This window comes from Ischnura elegans, chromosome 1 (genome assembly GCF_921293095.1).
Source record: "Ischnura elegans chromosome 1, ioIscEleg1.1, whole genome shotgun sequence".
Taxonomy (NCBI): domain Eukaryota; kingdom Metazoa; phylum Arthropoda; class Insecta; order Odonata; family Coenagrionidae; genus Ischnura; species Ischnura elegans.
The window spans coordinates 142,363,755-142,384,233 of record NC_060246.1 but is presented as its reverse complement, the minus strand read 5'-3'; the positions used below and the strand labels follow the sequence as shown (position 1 = coordinate 142,384,233).

The 20,479-nt window shown below is 38.6% G+C and overlaps 1 protein-coding gene across 1 annotated transcript in view; it reads left to right on the top strand.

Moving 5' to 3' along the window:
* LOC124171248 (multiple inositol polyphosphate phosphatase 1-like) overlaps positions 1-20,479 on the top strand; it is a 95,045-nt gene that overhangs the window by 72,004 nt on the left and 2,562 nt on the right. Inside the window, exons 2-8 of the mRNA XM_046550392.1 lie at positions 10,295-10,426; positions 12,167-12,345; positions 16,641-16,754; positions 16,845-16,992; positions 17,616-17,716; positions 17,803-17,912; positions 19,377-19,662. Coding sequence (XP_046406348.1) covers positions 10,295-10,426; positions 12,167-12,345; positions 16,641-16,754; positions 16,845-16,992; positions 17,616-17,716; positions 17,803-17,912; positions 19,377-19,662 — 1,070 coding nt within the window. The remainder of the gene's footprint in view (positions 1-10,294; positions 10,427-12,166; positions 12,346-16,640; positions 16,755-16,844; positions 16,993-17,615; positions 17,717-17,802; positions 17,913-19,376; positions 19,663-20,479) is intronic.

The window sequence follows — 20,479 nt, the reverse complement described above, 5'->3', positions numbered from 1 at the left end:
AAAATATTTTAAGTTTCAAAGTAAGTCTGAGAAATGACTAGCGCGTAGTATTTAAATATGTTTAAAGTCCAAGATGAAAATTGTGGTAATTAATTGCAGGAGATACGTTAACTCTTTGATTCCTTGCAGCATGTAACCTTCCCCGAAAAGAATTCTCATTTCTCCGACTACTAAACGGCAGTGATTTATTTCCGTGACGACATGGCTAGTTAATGACTACCTCACCTTATATATATTCTCCAAGGTATACTCCTTGCCTCATCCTGTGGTCGGAGTCAACCAGAAGGGTAGAGTGTCGAGGGGCACAAGAGGCATGATCAAAGTAAAAAAATAAACGTATACCTCTAATCCCTAGGGACAAGCCTTATCACTACGCTCCTCTTTACATGGCCCACGTAATCTTGGTCTTCTCGCAAATCCTCGCTAGGGTTCCACACGTACTTAGACGGCGGCATATCCCTCCGATGACCCGACGATAAAGCCCTTTTTTATGCCACAGAGGAGGGTGGATAACCGCCCACCCACGGACCTGTCCTCATACAGTCCCTCCAGTAAAAATACACCCCACCCACGCAAGTAAGCTGTGGGGAAGGCATGCGCAGTTACAATGTGAAATATGACAAAACCCCTTTCCTTCCGGGCTCAACAGAGCATGATTTTCTCCCCTCCTTTCCCTTGGGAAGTCCATTAATACAGCAGGGGTCCAAGTCGTGCTTAATTTTCTCCCTCATGACCTAATGTGACTCATAGTTCAATTTCTCCTCCGTAATGTCGCGTAAAGGCTTTTGATGAAATAATTTCGACCGTCCAGTGCCTGAAGTAAACGTGGGGAAGCAAACATGCATATGAGAGTGCTGCCACTCAGCACTACTGGTCTCATCTATACCTCTGCCTGGAAAAGGCGTTTTTATTTTCAAATATTTCTAAGGAGCGTACTTAGCTTAGCAGAAGGCATGGTAGAGAGAAAAAAGCGTCCTTAAGAAATATCCGTGTTGAAGATAAAACATAAAAATTGATATATTTTCGATAGGAATGAAATGTGGTGGCAGTGGTACCAACACGATACGTATGCTAAAATGAAACCGATTAACATTATCAAGCGTCAAACCACGATTTTAATGAAGTTGTTAGTGCAATTATTTATATAGCACGAAAGAAAGGATGATATTTTAGCTTGGATCCTGAATTTCAACACCGTCGTTTATTTTTATTCTTCCCCCAAAAGTTTCATGTGGAAAACATCTACAAGTTCCCTGATTAAATATTTTAAACAGAAAGTATAGCTTCACCAATCATTGTCGACTCTAACGAATTCAACATGTTCTCTCCTCATTCTTCGTCCTTTCCATCAATTTTGAATTGCCTCTATCACTCAAGTTTTTGGTTTCGCAGTTGGTTGGATAACTCCTCGAAACATAAGTATTAGTATATGTTCCATCCGTATGCATTACTTTATGCATGTTATCTAAGGCTGTATCCTGATTCGTAGATTTTAAAAAACTTTGGAAGCGGATTACAAGAAGCATTAACCTAAGGAAAAGCGATCCACCAGCGATTGTCTTTATACTAATTGGTATTCATTAAATTTGGCTAAAAATAGCAATGACTTGTTGTAATGACTTAACGCCTCAATGGTTGCTGTGCAAGTGACGCTAAGGCATGGCGTCCCATTTATTGACTGGCGCCAAAACAGATGACACACTAAATTATACATAAACGATGTGACATACAATAACGATATATCACACTTGGGCTCGAATGTCGCTGAATTTGGGTGGTGCACATTTTCATACACGATCCCGTTCCTGGTTTAGGTTCAATAAGTGGCTACATAAGTTGTCTTTGTCTTTGTCTCAAACATTGAGTTGTCTGATCAGGGGTTAATCCCCAATGGGGTCTATTAATTTCAAGAAGGCGCGGTGAATTTTGAGCGCCGATTGTCACTCCGCTTTTCCTCCACGTTAACTTCAATAATGCTAAACCGACAAAACCCATGAACCTAAAATCCCTAATCATTTAAATGACCTGGAACTTCCGGTTTCTCTCCTAGAAATTATACCAAGTCTTCCGTTCCTCCAAAACTCTTTCAATCACTGTAAAGAATCATTTGATAGCTTTTCAGTTTTCGGGACGAAGAAAACATGATTATGTCATGATTAAAATGTAGTTAATATCGCGTCGTACAAAATAGAAGTGAAAATGAGAGACCTACGATAAAAAGAAAAATATATGTCGACAAATGAAACGCTAACTTTGCGAAGGAAGGTTTGTAGACAGAATTTTTTACCGTCTTCTCCAGCCAAATTGCATTTTGAATTTTATTGCGTTTTCATTTTGATTCTTTCCCGGATGTCGGAATACCACCAGCCGAACACTTATGAAAATCTAAAAATATATACATTCACAGAATTTAATTGATGTATTAGCTGAGTCGAAGAAAGGTTGAATGGAGAGAGCAAGGATGTATTTATTACAAAGGGCAAGAGCAGTATGTTACGAACGGCTTCCTATGAGAGATGTCGTAGTTGTTAAACCGAATGAAACGTGAAAGATGTTCCGAAATTTCATGTCACTCAACGCAAAGATGGGACTGTTCGGTCGTAAATAACTGACTATGCCGGTCATAAGAGGGAAGGAATTTGGCATGCTTTTACGCAGCATTAGTCGACGAAAAAAATACCCCAGTAAGAGACTCCCTTTCTGAGCTTCTCAATTGAGGTCTATTTTCCTCGAGCCCTTTCAAAAATCACTAAGGACCAGACCGGAACTGGAAATTCGTTTTCGGAAACAATGGGGCCACCCCATTTTGCAGTCGTGCCCTCGGTCATCTGCCATGGATCAATTTGCGAGGAAACCAACTCCCCATTCTTGGTGCCATGGCGACTGGACGCCCAGTCTACCAATTCTGGGTAATCCATCACCGAGGCGAGGGGCAAGTCCCGACGCGACGCACTCAAAAGGATGGGTTGATGGTGTAGATGACACTAGGCGAAAAACAAGATTGACTTCGACCGGTCGATGTGTCACTCGTTAGCGAATACCCGCGTTTGTTCCTCGGTAGTTTCACCAAATTGTGGGAGTTACTGAAAAAACATTTGGAGGAGAAAGCCTAAAATTTACTTAGGAACTTGAGACCATCGGACTTAGGAAAATAAGTGAACATAGAACAATTCATATTTTCTTATGAAATTTCATAAATACGACTGTTGATGTCAAAATAAAAATTACTTAAATGAATAAATTGATCTAATATTGAATAAAATCCAAAGATTTTAGCGAGATGGAGTGGAGTTTTTCCACATTTAAATAAACAGTAACATTTAAACCTAGGTCGCAATAAATTTTATAACCATGGAAAATTGCAAGTGTTTATTTCAGTAATCGAATTTCACCTTCGACTGTGAATAATTAACCTATGGCTTCCCTGCACAAAATGGTTCTAGTTTTTACGCTCGTGTAACAAACTTTACATCAGAGAAGACACTCCAGCCTGCCACCATGCATTTTACGAGTAAATTCAAGTGAACACTTTATTCCTAATAGAATGGAAGTTCCAGACCCTCTTCCCTTTTCCTTGTATAAATCCTTTGCCTTTGGTAATTCTAACCCATTCCCCTCGGCTAGTTGCTAGAACCACGCTTTAAATTATAGTATTCATTTGTACGTGACAGAGAGAAAATGAAGCCATTGCAATAACAGTAATGAGAGGCTATTTTGCTACATGAGACGCCATAGTGTTTCCAGTCTCTTTCATCGATGTCCATAAGTCACAATCATTCCTCTTTAACTCCTCTTACGAAGGCACTGCGTCCTTTCTTGAGATAAACTGGTCGTTGCACCCTCTATGATATGAAACAGTTCATGAAAATTATGAGTAGTGGCCATGTATCAACTACACTTTCTCCCCTTTCCACTCTTCACGTGCGCTTGCGAGCGATTCCGTTGCATGAACTCTTTCATTTCGTATGCCGCTGTTCTCTCCTCAGTCTATGAGGTCTCTTATCATTCACGACCTCAATCATTTCATGATGACATTCCAATTCGCCTCCCAACGTAAGATTTATTAACCCATCGATATCATAAAGCGCCCATCTAGTCTTCTGCAAGAATTAAAGTCTCCATGTTTCTCCATTTGATTTATGATTGTGATAGAAAATGCGACTGACAGTTTCTTCAATTGAATAGTGAGAAGAATAAATATAATTTATTTCCTCCCGGCATCAAGTAGACGCTTAGTAGGACTAAAATTAGGTGAAAGCAAACTTCCGGGAACAAGCCGATTTTATAGGATCTTTGCGAACTCGCATTGTGAACTTTAATATTACCGCGAATACAGAAAAAATAGATATCGTTGAGATCGAATCCCGGTCAAGGCGAATAATTTTTTCTCTGTTTCGCACAATTTGTGCATTGCGGGAGACTCTATAAAGTTATCACCGTGGCTAGTCCCGGTATCCTTCAATTACTCTGATTATTATTGCTGAATTAATAATTCCCCCTTCACCACTATCCATCTCATCTATTTATAGTTTGCTATTTTTGCGTTTCAACGCTCTTTCAACGTTTGATTGTGTAATAAAAGCGTGCATACTATTTGATTTGCACCCTCCTTTTCTTTTGCAACATAATGGAATTTTACGATGCTTCTCCTTACCGAATTGAAATTGTTCGTTCAGCAACAGCCCTGGCTCTATCTTCATCCCTTTTTGAATGGCTTTCGCGAATCGGACATTTTCCGGAATAATTTACGGAATCGGAAATTAGTAGGTGTTCAAAGATTAGCTGACAGGATACCTGAGTGGAGAGCTGCGTCAAACCAATCTTAGGATTGTTGACCAGTGATGATGTTGTTGGTATTGGTGATATTGAGTAAGTTTACTAAAGTTTATCTTTCACTTAATTGAGAGCACCCTTTAATGCTTGAGCCCGTATTTTTTATAGATCTCTCATTTTTGATAGATCTCTCATGGTATTTCAAATCAGAATGACACTGATGGTCCAAGCACATGCGGCGGAACAAAATAAAAGCCTTCATTTCAACCTTTATTTCCCCGTTCCATTTCTCTCGAAGTTTGCCGCTGAACCAAATCCTTTCTATCCAAATTTGGTGGTTTCAGCTAAGATTTCTAACATGTTTACTGTTTGCATGATGTTCGACGAATCGCTGAAATATTTTCCCAATAACCTCAGTATTCACGTGTTTAACACCTGTGACTGATTTTAACTAATTCAACCTTGGACAAGAGTGTCATTTGTTCACGCTAAAGAGGTAACACCTTAGGCATGACTGTGTGATAGAATATACCTAAGGTTTACCCTTCGCTCTGAAAACTGCTAAATTTGGCGGCGTTGGTGGAACTACCACGAGTTCTTCCCCCGAACGATTTCTTACAAATATGTTGTATTCACTTACATTATCATTATACTTTACGAAATACTGAATAACATTCAGAGTGTCTTATTATGAAGGGCTCCTCTATCTAAATGGATTCTCAAGGCGGCATATTGTGGGGAATACTTAAGTAATAAGAAGGTATTCCCAAAAATATGTGAGTTATTCAGTGAGTATCCCTGTTCATGTTCTTTATTGTGTAATTTTTGACCCGCAATTTTTAAATTAAAGAGAGTATAAGGAATTTTTCGGGAATGACGTAGTTGGGGATCAGTAAAAAGTGTAATGGTAGCCATTTACTCCTCATCAACATATTTATGTCACTTTCGCCACTTTTTTTCTTTTGACCCGGAGTGTGCTTTTTCTATATCTGTGGTTTTGACGCCGGCAACGTGATTGAAATTTTTTTGGAGTTCCGAGGGGAGCAGAGCATGCGATATCAAGACTTGGAACTAGAACAGCTGCGCAGCCATCCATCAGCGCGCAGTCGATGCGTTCGGGGATAGGAGCGTTGGCCATTCGAGGTTATGAGTTTCTTGACATAAAAAAGCAGCTTCGGATGGCAGGATGTTCCTGGTTACTCGCCGACAAGGCGATTTTCTGGCAGCCAGGAAAAACCGCGCATAACCTCACCCCTACGCCGCCCCCGCAATATGTCATGTCGCATCGCCTTATTAGCCCTCTCGCTCACAAGTCATCTCGCGGAGAAAGAGGGAAATAAAAATTACGTCCCGCGACAATGGAAGGTTTGTTCCCTCCCTTCCACAGGGGTCTCTCAGCGGGCCATGAGAAATGAATTGGTGCAATTTGTGCGCAAAGGAGTTCTCATTAAGAGCGACATCTTTCGAACGCTCACCACTTGCAGGGTGGGTGGGCGTATGAAGACGTGCGTGACGTCACCGGTATGACTTAGCTACCCCCCGCGGTGCATTGTTCTACCCTGAGCTATTTTTTTATTTCATTTCCTATTAATTTTATGGGCCAAATGCAATCTCTTTCGGCCCCTCTGTAGGAAAATGCAAGTTAAGATATAGTAAAAATTAAAATTCGAATAAGTAAATTATGGAAATGTCAATACTTGCCCGATTCATACACTCACACGAATGGTTAGGAGATAAAAAAGAGTTTTTACCGTCATTTACCACTTTGATTAAAAAATTGACCATATGTTATGGTGATTCATGGGCGCAGCTAGGAATTAAGGCTAGGGGGGGTTTTAGGCGCAACTAATACTTACGGGTGTGGGGGTATTGCATACCCACAAGGGTAAGCAGGAGTTGTGGGGGCTCTCCTCCAGAAAAAATTTGAAGAATAATGGTTCATAATGGCGAGTTTTACGGCTTTCTGAGGGATATTTGATAAATCCTAACACTATTCTACAAGTAATACTGATCCAAATAAGTAAAATGGATTAAACTTAAAAATTTCTCTGAGCTCTAGGGGGCTTTTATCCCCCGAAACCCCCCCTCGCTGCGCCACTTTATTTACTTCCATATAGGACATACTAAAAGCTTGATTCTCAACAGAAGGGTCTACATAATTATTTTTTACCGTAAATTTATCGAATCGTTTCAATAAGGGCCTAACTCTAAATTCCTATATATTTGTGGATGCATATGAAGCGAGTTCATAATAATTGAGGCTCGACTTTTATCGTGCTGTAACAAAAAATTACTTTACATAGCGATTTAATGAAATAGTCAGACACAATCGTAGTTCTAGCTTTCTACGGCAGCGATAAAAAAAATTCTTCCGCCAATGCATGGAAAAATAAAGAAACCTCTTCCTGCTTATATTTTCCTACGACGAATATTCCTATGTCGGAATTAGCGGAACACCTCTCCCACTTATTCCGATGGCTTCGATATCATTTTTTTCGGTGGCATTTTCCATCACGAAGCACGAGTCTCATAAATAGAAATTACTTCATCAGTTCCGAATGGATCTATTCCCGTTCGCCTTCGCATGACGTGTCGGTTCCAGTTTCGAAACATTTCTCGCCTCATCCACGATTCCGTACAATCCTGCCTCAAGAGCAAGCGACCCGATTGTTCCGCTTATTTCATTTTATTGCCCTGCTCTCGATGCGATGGTGAAATCCCTGGAATCCGATTTAGAAGGCTGGGGCGATAAACGAATAATGCCATGCCGTTTTCATGAAAATTTTAAAATATTCTTCTCCATCTTAAACTTCAACGACTCACGCTCCTCCACTCCCCCCAATCGATTTGGTTAGATTGAAACACAAGTGGTTCCTGAGTTTCTTGAAGATTCTCTTGGTACACCGTTGTCGTAGCTTAACTGACTCGCTAATTCCACAAATCATTTGTATCTTTTACCTAAACACACTAATAATTAAATTCAAAATGTCTAACTTTGGGTTAACTGGACTAAAATTGATTTTATTTAACTATTGTAAAGTAATAAAGATTTGAATAAACTATTTTTAATGAAAGTCGAATTAAGGTGATGCATCCTTATGGATAGTAAATAACACAAAGATAAGTTATCGTTTTTAACGAAATCTTGACCAAAGACTGTGAATAAATCACGAATATTGATTGCAATGGTTAGGTACTGGATTCATGAACCGAAAATAATAAATCCTAGTATTTCACTCAGTAACTCGGCCAGAAACGCAGTCTATTAAAATTTCGCTTGAAGCTTTAAAATCCCATAAATTAACGACATGCATCTTTATGTTAATCATTATTTTTCCGGGCCAAATTAGATTCGATAGAGAAGAAATGCTCATGCGATTTTCAACAAGCGGCAATTTTCAAATTTGATGATTCCAACGGAAATTGGAAGTTTTCCGATGCAGAGAGAGAAAATAAATGAATATTCGATATTTGAGTTTTTGTAAAAAAAAATGTTGTTGCATATGAGGCATTCAATTAACACCCCGAGGATGGTGATGCATTTACCGTCTAAAGTTTTCGCATAAACATCCTTGAATACTCTCAAAGCCCAAAGAATCCGCGCCATGCCATTTTGAGGCAGTATATTTTACTAAGATAGATTTATCTACTTTCATCCACAGAAATAATAAGTTGAGGAAACATCAAGGTAGGTAGACGCGTGCCGTGTGTAAATTGAACCCATGGTAGAGACGGCCACGAAGACCTACGCCGAATGTCACGACGCTTGAGCCAGATAATTAATTCCTATTCACGCGTTTTAAGAGGGACTTGCATATAAAAGTAGCATTTCCTTCAGCCAGCGACATCTGACCTAATGGGCAGCGCCTTATTTCTGCGCTGTGATCTCAGAGAGCCGCAATTATGATTCCCGACGATGGTTTTCGTGCCTTTCGCGCAGCGATGGAAGGAGCGTGACCACATCCGTAATACCACCGCAAATTTAATAGTATCACGACGAAGACATCCACGATTAGGTCACCCGAGCTACGAGTGTAGGCGGGTAAGGACAAGGACAACATGGAAGTACGGTGAGCGGTGATGATAACAGCATTTAGGGACCCTATGATACTTATACTCCATGAAACAAAAGAGCACGTCAGCCAAATTATTATTCAATCTTGCCTGAAGGAGCTACTTGGGGGTAATGAAAGAAATAAAGACACCGATGATATTATGTTCCCCTACGTACACGCAGCATGTGCTTGATATTTCATTTCCGAAATCACCCTCCGCAAAACTTTACGAGTGCGTGTCACTCCCGCTAAGCCAGTAGTATTTAGTCTATCTGCTTGGCGCATTACTCGCTAAAATCTGATTGCATCGTCTTGAAATGTACACGCATACATAGAGAAAATCCTTACAAAATTTTCCAGTATCTTAAATTAAAAAATAAATCACCTACGAGAAAATACTGGCACATAATAGTCCAATTCCATATACAATCAAATGTTCATTAGGGTCTCCTCTATGTATCGTGAAATTTTCAAGAGGATACCGAAAGTTTTACTTATGAAACAAAGGATACCGAGACCGAATATCCTCAACAAAGACAATAGCGCAACAACTACCACCCCAGTCCAGAAAATCTAAATGAATTCATCGATAAAATCGATGGAACAATCATGATCCAAGAGAGAATTCTAAAAAGCATTTCACCCAATGGACTCGGCTATATAAATATTTAACCGCATTGTTCCAGGGCTGTTACAAGATTTCCAAATTCAAAATCCCTGACTTTTCCCAGATAAAAATCTCAATTTCCGACTTTTTCAAACCCTCCTTTCGATGGTTACACGACGTCTTTACGAATCAATCGAATAGAGAATTATTTTTTAAAGAACATGTATGTTTTTCCAAATGCATCTTACCATGTCAAAAATTCAATGCCTCACCCAGCCAACGGCGCGGAGATTCTTTTAATTAGTGTTTTATGACAAAAATTTTCCTGACGCTACCACGAGATCCCCGATTACCCTTACCCCCGTAAAATTCCCTGTCCTTACGTGGACTTGTAAAAACGCCTTGAGTCCTGTGATGACGAGAAAATGTCGGAGTGTGACTTTGCAGCCACCATCGCCAAGGCAGCTCCTCGCCGAAACTTCATGAACTATCGTCATCATGACGATATTTAGCGGCGAAAAAATATCATCGAAAAACCAGAATCAATTAGAACAACGACGCTTCAAGTCTCAAGGAGATAAAAACTAATTTACTTCGCCCACAGTAAACTCCATCTACGACGCACTTAAGTCCCTCCCTACGAAGCCAAGTATCTCATCTCCTCACGAACACTCGACTTGCTGGCTCCTTGATCTTCTCCCGTCCCTGAAAAAAGAATTTAGCTCTCGGCGATATGAGAGAGAGAAAACGCGCGCCCGCTCCCCCAACGAAATGACCTAACCCCTGGAGGCAGGGTAAACAATGAGAATGGCGCATTCAATTTTTTAACCTCAGGCTTTTTCTTTTCTTCTTCCAACAGGATGCGAGCCGGCGCAAGTGTGGATGCTGGCGAGGCACGGAACGCGAAATCCGAGCAAGGATGAGCTGGGCCTACTCCAAGAGCTGAACCCCCTGAGGGACGAGATCTTAAGGAACCACGAAGCACGAAGAAGTAAGAATTCATTTTGGTCCATACTTTGGCGTCCGAGTGGGCGGTGCAAAAATTGAGGCTTTTCAAACCAATTCGGCCGAGTTAAATTTTAAGCAACTATACCAACCAAATGTTAAATTCACAGTGGATGCATTCTCAGGGGCGGATTCAGCATCAAATTGGGGGGAGGTCATGATCTGGGTTTGAGGAGTTTGGAATTCCCCTGGGAGAGAGGATCCTGCGTACAAGTTTTTAAAATACCCATTTTTTACCTGCATTTTGGAGCCTAAAATTTCTTTTACTCTTAAAAACGGATGAAATAAAACAATTTTAGACATTTAAGGATAGAAAAACTACATTAATGAAATTATAAAATTTGGGGAGGGGTCAACACTCCTGTGACCCCCCCTAAATCCGCCACTGTGAAAGCTTGCTGAAAGCTGTGTGAAAGGAGGGGATGATGGACAGCTTAGGTCATTTGAGTCACAGGGAACGGGATTAGCGAAATTTAATAGCTCTTAATGAAAGGTGTTAATGAGAATATAGTTTAGGGAGCATTTAATTATTATGTTAACACATTTTTGATCAAATTTGAGACCCCAAGTAAGGAAACATATTTGCAAAACCCCTCAAACCCACTGGTGGAGACCCTTCCCCAAGTAGGAGTTTTTAATATTTTATATTGCATTCTTGTTAAGAAAACCAGATATTTTGTTCTAATTATTTTACTGTTTCTTTAGTATTGTCACATGATTATCATAAAATACAGTTATGATAAGTACTCTACCAGCAGTTTAATAAATAATATTTAGATTAGTATTAATTAAGGAATTGTTATCAGTAATACTATACCCATTTTATTTTGGCCATCTGTATAGCATTAAAGGTTATTGGAATTTGTAAAACATTCGTTAATTTTTTCATAATCATGTACAGTATTATAATCAACAGAATTAAAGGAATGAAATTTAACTAGGCTCCTTAAGGTTTGAAAACTGAAAATTTGATGGGTTATGTCTATTCAAGAGTGCTACTTAAGTGCAATTACAAATAGGGAATTGAAAGTTAAAACATAAATTTCGGGCTCAAGACTTTTCAACTCCCACTTAATTCTTCTATGAAGTAGCATGAGCATACCCAGCGAGGGGCAGGAGAGGGCAGCTGCCCCCCCTAGAAGCAAAAATCGCAAATGTCTTTAAGGAAAATAATCTTTTTCAAGCAAATAATTTTAAAAACTAATAAAGACCTGAGACAGTTTCCTTAAAATGCTAGTTTTATTCACCTTTTTCGTAGTTAAATCTTACCTATAACTTGAACAACCATGGCTTGCCCCCCCCCCCCCCCTAGTTATGATCCTTGGTATGCCCTTGTGAAGAAGTTACTTAGATTGATACTTCTTTCTTCATAAAAGAATTAAGTACGTACTTATCTAAGAATTAAGTACTAATCTAAGTAACCTTGAAAGGTAAAAGTATTGAAGAGCAGTCAAGCACACCAATAGAAGTGATTTCCCCAATGATTGAAATAAACATTGCTCCACCAAATGATGATTTGACAATTGGTGACGGCAGGGTGAAGTCCTCGCCGGCCAAACAGGGGGTCTCGGGTTCTAGTCCCGCCTGGGTAAAAGTTATCCCTATTCAGGGCATGGTTATTTGTATACGTGAAATAGTTAACATGTTAATAACCCCGATGTATAAGGCCGTATAGAGCTGTTTACAGTGGTATGGAAATAAATAAAAATAAAGAAATTCATTTCAGATGGTGAACTTTGCTATCCTGACAAAGAAAATCTGAAAAAATGGCAGCTGAAAACAGGGAAAACTATGGCTTCAACACTGGCGACACAAGGAAAAACAGATATGGCCCTCTTGGGTAGCAGAATGAGAATGAACTTTCCCTCTCTATTCAGGGAAGGCTACAGAGAGGATCGCTATGTGGTGAGTGGCATTTTTACCACATGGGAGTCATTTATATAATTTTTATGTGAGTTATTGAAATCCCCTCATCTCAGAGATCATAAATTAACTGTAAAACTGAGGTAATTTCTGGCAAATAAAACAATGACATAAACCGAGCTCACAAAAGAGATGATAAATGCATCATTCTTATCTCATCATCATCATTAGTCAACAATCCTAAGATTGGTTTGACGCAGCTCTCCATTTCTCTCTCCTATCCGCTAATCTCTTCATAGCTACATATTTCTTCTCTTTTACATCCTTTATAACCTGTCCTATATAACTCATTCGGGGCCGTCCCTTGCCCTTTTTCCCTTCCACTTGTCCTTCAACGATTGTCTTCATCAGACCATCGTGCCTCAAAATGTGGCCAACTAAGTTGTCCCTTCTTCTGCTTAATGTTTTTAGGAGGCTTCTCTTTTCTCCTACTCTCCTTAGCACTTCCTGGTTACTCACATGGTCAATCCATTTTATCTTCATCATTCTTCGGTAGCACCACATTTCGAATGCTTCCACTCTTGACTTCTCTGCTGCTGTCAACATCCAAGCCTCGCTTCCATAGAGAAACATACTCCATATGTAGCATCTGATGAATTGTTTCCTTACTTCTATGCTGGTATTTTCAGCTGTAAGAAGATTCTTCTTTTTGTAGAAAGCCCTCTTCGCCTGCGCTATTCTACTGTGAATTTCTTTCTTGCTCCGTCCATCGCTGGTAATTCGGCTTCCCAGGTAAGAGAACTCGTTCACCTCTTCAAGCTTATGCTTTCCTAGGTTGATGTTTGTTTTAGCCTCCTCTCTTTTGCTGCAAACTAATATCTTAGTCTTCTTTTTGTTGATTTTCAGCTGATATCTGGCCATTGTCCTTTCCATGTTTGTCAACGTCTTCTTCAAATCCTTTTCTGTCTCGGCTATGACTGCTATGTCGTCAGCAAATCGCAGCATACTAATTTTTTCTCTGTGGATATTGACACCCGAAGCTTTCTGCTTGATTTCGTTGATGGCTTTCTCTATGTAAACATTAAAATATAAGGGGGAAAGCGCACAACCTTGTCTCACCCCTTTTCTTATTCTCGCTTCTGCACCGTTTGGTCCACATTTGATCACAGCTACTTGTTTTTTATACAAACTATGAATAATTCTACGATCATTGTAGAGTACGCCGATTTCTTTCAAAATTCTAAGCATTGAATTCCATTCCATGTTATCATAGGCCTTCTCTACATCGACAAATGCTATGAAGGTTGGTTTGTTTTTCTCCATTCTCTTCTCTATGATCATCCTAAGAGCCAAAATTGCTTCCCTTGTGCCCCTGCTTTTCCTAAATCCGAATTGGTCCTCATCCAGGAATTCTTCTACTCTTCGTTCAATTTTCCTGTAAATGATTCTTGTCAGAATCTTCGACGCATGTGTCGTCAGGCTTATGGTCCTAAATTCTTCGCACCTCTCAGCTCTCTTCTTTTTGGGTATGGGAATGATGATGTTCTTCTCGAAGTCACTAGGTAAATCTCCTGTTGAGTACATATCGCAGATAGTTTTATACAGTTGAGTTAAGACCTTTTCTCCTGCATTTTTTATTAACTCTGCTGGAATGTCATCTATTCCTGGGGCCTTATTCTTTCGCAGGTCTCTTACTGCAGCGTCAAATTCCGATCTTAAGATGCTTGCTCCAATGTTATCCTTTTCAACTTCACTTTCCTCTTCGAGAACTTTTGAGCTAAGTTTGCTCCCGTTGTATAATTCCTCCATCCTTCCATCTCTCGGCTTTGTCTTCGTTTTCAATTAGAATGTTTCCATTCCTGTCCCTTATGCTATTACATTTTATGTTTCGTTCCTTGAAATGGTTCCTCACTATTCTATAGGCCGCTTCCACTTTCCCTTTTACAAGGTTATTTTGTATGTCCTCACATATGTTCCTCATCCACGCTTCTATGGCTTTCCTTGCTTGGCGGAAAATCTCGTTCCTTATTCTCTTGTAGCAAGCCTGTCCTTCCTCAGTATTCGTATTCTTATACTTTCTCCTTTCTTCAATGAGGTCTAGGATTTCATCCATAGGATCCATGGCTTTTTCTTAACACATTTTCTTATCCCTAGAACTTCTCTAGCGGCCTCCTGAAATCCACTTTTTATGGTAGTCCAGTTATTCTCAACTGAGTTTTCAGACTGATCTAGTCCTATCTTGCGCTCCACTACTTCTTGAAAGGCCTGTTGATTTTTTGGCTCCTTTAGTTTCTCTAATTGCTAGGTGTTCTTTGCTGATTTCTTCAATTTCTTGAATTTCAGATGGCATTTCATCATCACTAGATTATGATCACTGTCGATATCTGCCCCCGGGTAGCTTTTACAGTCCTTTATCTGGTTTCTAAACCTCTGCTTCACTAAAATATAGTCTAGTTGAAATCTTCTTTTGTCTCCTGGCATTTTCCATGTGTATCTTCTTCGCATGTGATTCTTAAATAGAGTGTTGGCAACCACTAATTTGTGTTCTGTGCAGAGCTCTTACAGCCTTTCTCCTCTTTCATTTCTATTTCCTAATCCATATTTTCCGGTTATTCTTCCATCCTGGCCTTCGCCGACGACAGCGTTCCAATCACCTAAAACTATTAGGTTTTCTTCACCCCTTACCTTTTTGATTACTTCCTTTATATCATCGTAGACGTCTTCAACTTCTTCATCCTCGTAGTCTGTCGTGGGCATGTAAACCTGTACCACTACGGTATCTACCGGCTTAGTCACTATCTTTACCATAACTATCCTTTCATTGTACTGTAGGAAGCTTTTCACACGCATTCCGGCGCTCTTTCTGAGCATTATCCCAACCCCAGCATTACCGTTCAGGGATCCTGTGTGTATAATCCTATAGCTTCCACTCCAAAAGTCTCCATCCTCAGGCCATTTCATTTCGCTGATTCCTAGCACGTCGATATTCAATCTTTCCATTTCCACTTTAAGGTTTTCTAGCTTACCGCAAGTCCTGAGTGATCTCACGTTCCATGTACCTATCCTCATAACTTTATCACAATTGACCGATGTACCCTCTCGGGTAGTCCCCGCCCGGAGATCCGAATGGGGGACTAGTTTACCTCCGGAATTTTTTACCTGAGAGAATTCCATCATGTCAGACAATTTAAAGTTGGAGTAGCTGCACCTCCTCGGGATAATAATGTGGTGGTTTCCTCTTACCTTCCACATCGCAGTACTACAGCCGTTAAAGTAAATGTTACCACGCCTGAAGTGCAATGAGTGTCGCTGTACTGACCATCGTGATCTCCACCTTCACTCATATGAAGAAGAGCTGCTGTCCTCTCCTCCGGGTGATGTGAGGCATAATTGTTGGCGGCCTCTCATCACCAAGTCACGGTATCTTCACAGGTTTAGTGTATCATTTAGATGGCATATCTCACCCAGGGATAGACCCATACCACCTCGGATAACCGCCGCTTTTTGTCCACGACTGCTTATTCAACAAGTAAACTTGCTTATATCGCAGCTAACCTCTATATCTAGAGGTTGACCCACCATCCGCAACCCGGTGGACGCACTCGGTGGCTTAAAGCTCAGCTAGGACATATAAATTAAAGTATGTAATAATACCTAGTGAAGTGTAGTGATGATTATTTAACCCTACTGGGCGACAAACAGTAATAAAAAGGAAAAAAATACATGTGTGCATTTATTTCCTGAATATTCACAGCAATTAAAGGTAAACTCTACGAGATAACAAAGCATTTTTTCAGCAGTTAAATGTATTTAAGACTTGAACATGATGTATGTAACCCTAAGATATGAGAAATCCAAGTTCTGCAGTAATTCTCAGAAATCAGTCCAATGTAAAAAAAAGTAATTCCTTCACAGCAAAATGACCCCAGGACTTCATGAGACTGAAAGAGTGATAACGTAGAGAAAATTTTCATCAAAGGGCAATGGAAAGCAAATAAATAATAGTGGCCGCTGAGTTCATCAGTTTTCTTAGAAGCTCCTGAGTCAGCAATCGATTAGACTGTACTAGCACTAACAATAAGTTCAAACTTTCAATCCGGGCTTCCATGGAAAAAGCAAACTTAATTTAGATAGAAAAAATAATGTGCAAGCTTACACCACTTGAAAAACATACTGCAAAATCTGTAAATATGTATTAAACTCACATCAGAAAGATAAAGTAGCAAATTATACATGTTGGTAACACTTTCAACCAGTAATACTTTCATGTCTCATTCATTCAAAGGTTATAAAAGAAAATTGGATCAAATGTGATGCTTCTACTAATTCCCTTACAGTTTCGGCACACACAAAAGGAGAGAACAAGAGAGAGTGCAGAGATATTTGCTAAGAGCATTTTCGGGCATGATAAAGTTAAACCAGAAGGAGTAAAGAACGATGGCCTCATAAAGGTGAGCTGAACACAACTTGTGAGGATGATCGGTGCCATGTTTGTCATGTCAAAACTGTAAAAAATACTGTAACTGTCTGATATTCTTTAGTCCTACAGCAACTGCACTACTTGGGAGGAACTTATGGATAAAAAAGAGACTTTCAAGGAAGTTGAGCTTTTTGAAGAGTCAGTATACATGCAATCACTGATAAAAAATGTCAGTCGCCGCCTTGGATTCAAGTACAACCTGACTCTAGGTATTTCCAAAGACATGATACTTCTCTAAATTTATAAATATTCATAGCATGCATGCAATGTATCATGTCATTCATAATATAATTACATGATATTAATATGAAAAGGTATATTTATTCTAAATAAGAGATGGGCATACTGCAGCCTATATGTGGCTGACTTGAACGTTTTCCTGCACACGGGATTCAACATACTTCCGCAAAATTTTATCATGGCCTAAGTAGTGAAAAAAATGAATTAAACAAAACATTATTTTTGCATTCACCTGTAAAATAACAGCAATCTATAATTTCATAAGAGGCTCTTTAAGTTGAGATGCATTTCCAAAGTGGCCCATAAGATCATTTTGGTTGACCACCCCAGCTCCAAATGTAAAAATCCTTAGATGCTATTATGTGAAGAGGTGATAACCAAGATATTCAATAGGAATCCACAGGAATTTGATGTCACTATCTTCCAAAAACATCATAAGAAAATAGATAAAAGGCATTATAACCCATTCCTTTATGAGAATCCTTCATGAGAATAAACAGTACACACTAATCTTCATTTTAAGTTTTCTTATGTTTTTCCAACTCTATTAAAATGAAGCATAAGTCACAAAAAATTCACAATTTTTTTACAGAGAAAATTGATGCAATGTATGATATGTGCCGCTATGACAAATCGTGGAATCTAAACGAAATATCAGCATGGTGTGCATGTTTTTCAAAAGAAGAACTTCAGGTAAGAGTAATGATTACTGAACAATAAAAGCATATTGCAAGTAATGATTTGATGACATACCTTTTAATATTTTGAATACACCTCAGGTTCTGGAATACAGACAGGATCTCCGTTATTACATTGAAGCAGGATATGGTAATGACATCAACATCAAGCTTGGCTGCCCACTGGTGAAGGACTTTGTTGACAAATTTAGGTAATGACAACCACCTCAACTGAAGAAAGTTTTTGCTACTTAATGCTAACTTTGATAACTAGAAAGCTTGTGAATATAGTATAACCTGCATTGATTGACTATAGTCTTGACAGCTTGACCAAATTGGTTAAATTTTATAGCAATGGTAGTAATAATAGGTATACATAATTGCTGGTATGATTATGTATAATAATTTTTCATTCCATGTTTTGGAACTTATAAATGGTTATGGTTATCTGAAAATAAGAGTATTTTTGAAAATAAGTACCCTAATATAAATTATAAGCAATGAAGGAATTTAATCTTTTAATTATTACACACGCTGCATAAGTTCCAGTAAAATATAACAGAAAAACATTCGTAAAAACCACCCACACACTGACAGCGCCACTATCCAATCATGCTCATTTCTTTGCCAATCCCCACAGCTGTCAAAACAATAAAGCATGAGATACACACTCGGTTTAAAAAAAATCAAATACTAACTTTTAATCCAGAGTTTCAACCCCATAGGATTTAAAAAATTAGTAATCCACACCAACTTTGGTGAAAATTGTGTCTAAATATCTTTCATGAAATTAATTTGATAGCAAGCTTGTGGTATTCAATTTAAATTCTGAAAATGAGAGTGATTTTTCAAGTGATTCTAACCCCTTACATCAGACATGTTAAGATTTTAGTTGGATATTATACAAATGCACGTTACATTCCTTTATCACCTTCAGGATTACCTCACTCTGACCCCAGACGTTTCCCCATATTTCCTTCACCTACAGAAGTCATCCCATCAATCACACAGCCAATTTATCCCAATTATACTTTTCTAAGCCTGAAGAAATGTGATGTGATGTTCCATGTTCTCATACTCATTTCATGCACGTGATGCACCCTGCAACACTCATCTTAAACTTTGCTATGTTGACCCTATCAAAAACCATACAGAAAGAATCTTATGATTATGCAGGCCATACTCATTTCATGCATGTATGCATCCTAAGATAATCATCTACATCATTGCTATGATTTCCCTTTCACATGGGCGCACTTAGCTGGGGGCAGCTTAGAAGCAAAAGTAAATTTAGTACAAAAGTTCAAAACGAAAGTTTTGAACAAATTTTTTTTAATCCAAGAAAAGTGAAATTGAGATAAAACACGTAATTAAAAAAAAAATATTTTCAATTATTTTTTTTTCAAGAAAATAATTTTCAAAACGACTTAAGTGATGTTATAATTTTCTTGAAATTTTGGTTTCCTTAACCTTTTCTGTGATACAACTTGAACGACCACAGCTTGCCCCCTCTAGTTTTGATCCTGGTCACACTCTTGCTCTTTCAAAAACGATACAGTGAGAATCTTATGATTATACTGATGCAGTGGAATGTAATCTTCACTTGTAATCAATAGTTATATAAATTTTATTTGCTATCCAAAGTTAACCAGGAAGTACTTTTCTCACCCATACAGAGCACTGAACAAGGATTTAGAAGAGAACCAGAGTACAACAGGAGAGGGCAACCATCAACCACGTGGAATATTTTACTTCACCCACTCCAAAGCATTGCTGATGCTTTTAGCAAGGCTGGGAATAAGACAGGATGAGCAAAAGCTGACACATGAAGACTACAGAGCAAAAGGTCGCGATAGGGAATGGAAAACATCTCTAATGACACCATTCTCAGCAAACCTGGTGGTGGTATTCTACAACTGCCCTCGAAGTCCTGGAGGACCACAAGTTATGATGTACTTGCAGGTATGAAAGGCAATCAGCAAGAAATACCAGAATAGATGGATGTTAGCTTAAAATATAATTTCACAAAATGTATAACTTTACTGAGCTTATTTCTCTTTTTTAAAAGGTCTAACCGAATATGTGTCTCACATCAGTCATTCATTCATGTCAATTCTTGATTATACATATAGCATCTAATTTTATAGCAAATTTATATTGTTTTCTCCGATCATGCAATTCATAGCATTCAAAATTAAAGCATAAAAGTTTTCTTTATCCAAAAGCAGAAGCAAGTCAATGTAAAATAAGTGCCACATTCACCCTATCACTGATATCTGTAGTTGTAAAAATGAAGTCATTAAATTTATTTTTATTAGTAGGTACTCAATCAAAACCAATAGTCAATGATTATGTAATGTAATTTCACAAAATGGACACATATGTATATGTAAGAAGTCACCGGTTATTTATTAGATCAGGTTCATTTAACTTGAGCATATTAAACTAAATTACAAGATTTAAAAAATAATTAAACTATATAAAACTCAGAATCTTCTTATTTTTAGCTCAGAATAAACAAAAATGAATAATCTACCTCATTATCATTGCCATGGAGGTCATAATTTCACAAAGGTCCAGGTAGATTAAATGTAACAGCATTTAAAACTCTCAATAGCATACATGCTTTGAGCCAAAGAAATTTTCGCATACATAGAGGTGTTCGAAAATCCCAAGGAAGCTTAATTAGGTTTGGAAACTCAAGTTTCCATCCCAATCCTGTTGCAATGCACACATGTCTTACTACTATGATACCTTAATTTTTGTGTGGAAAACTTGG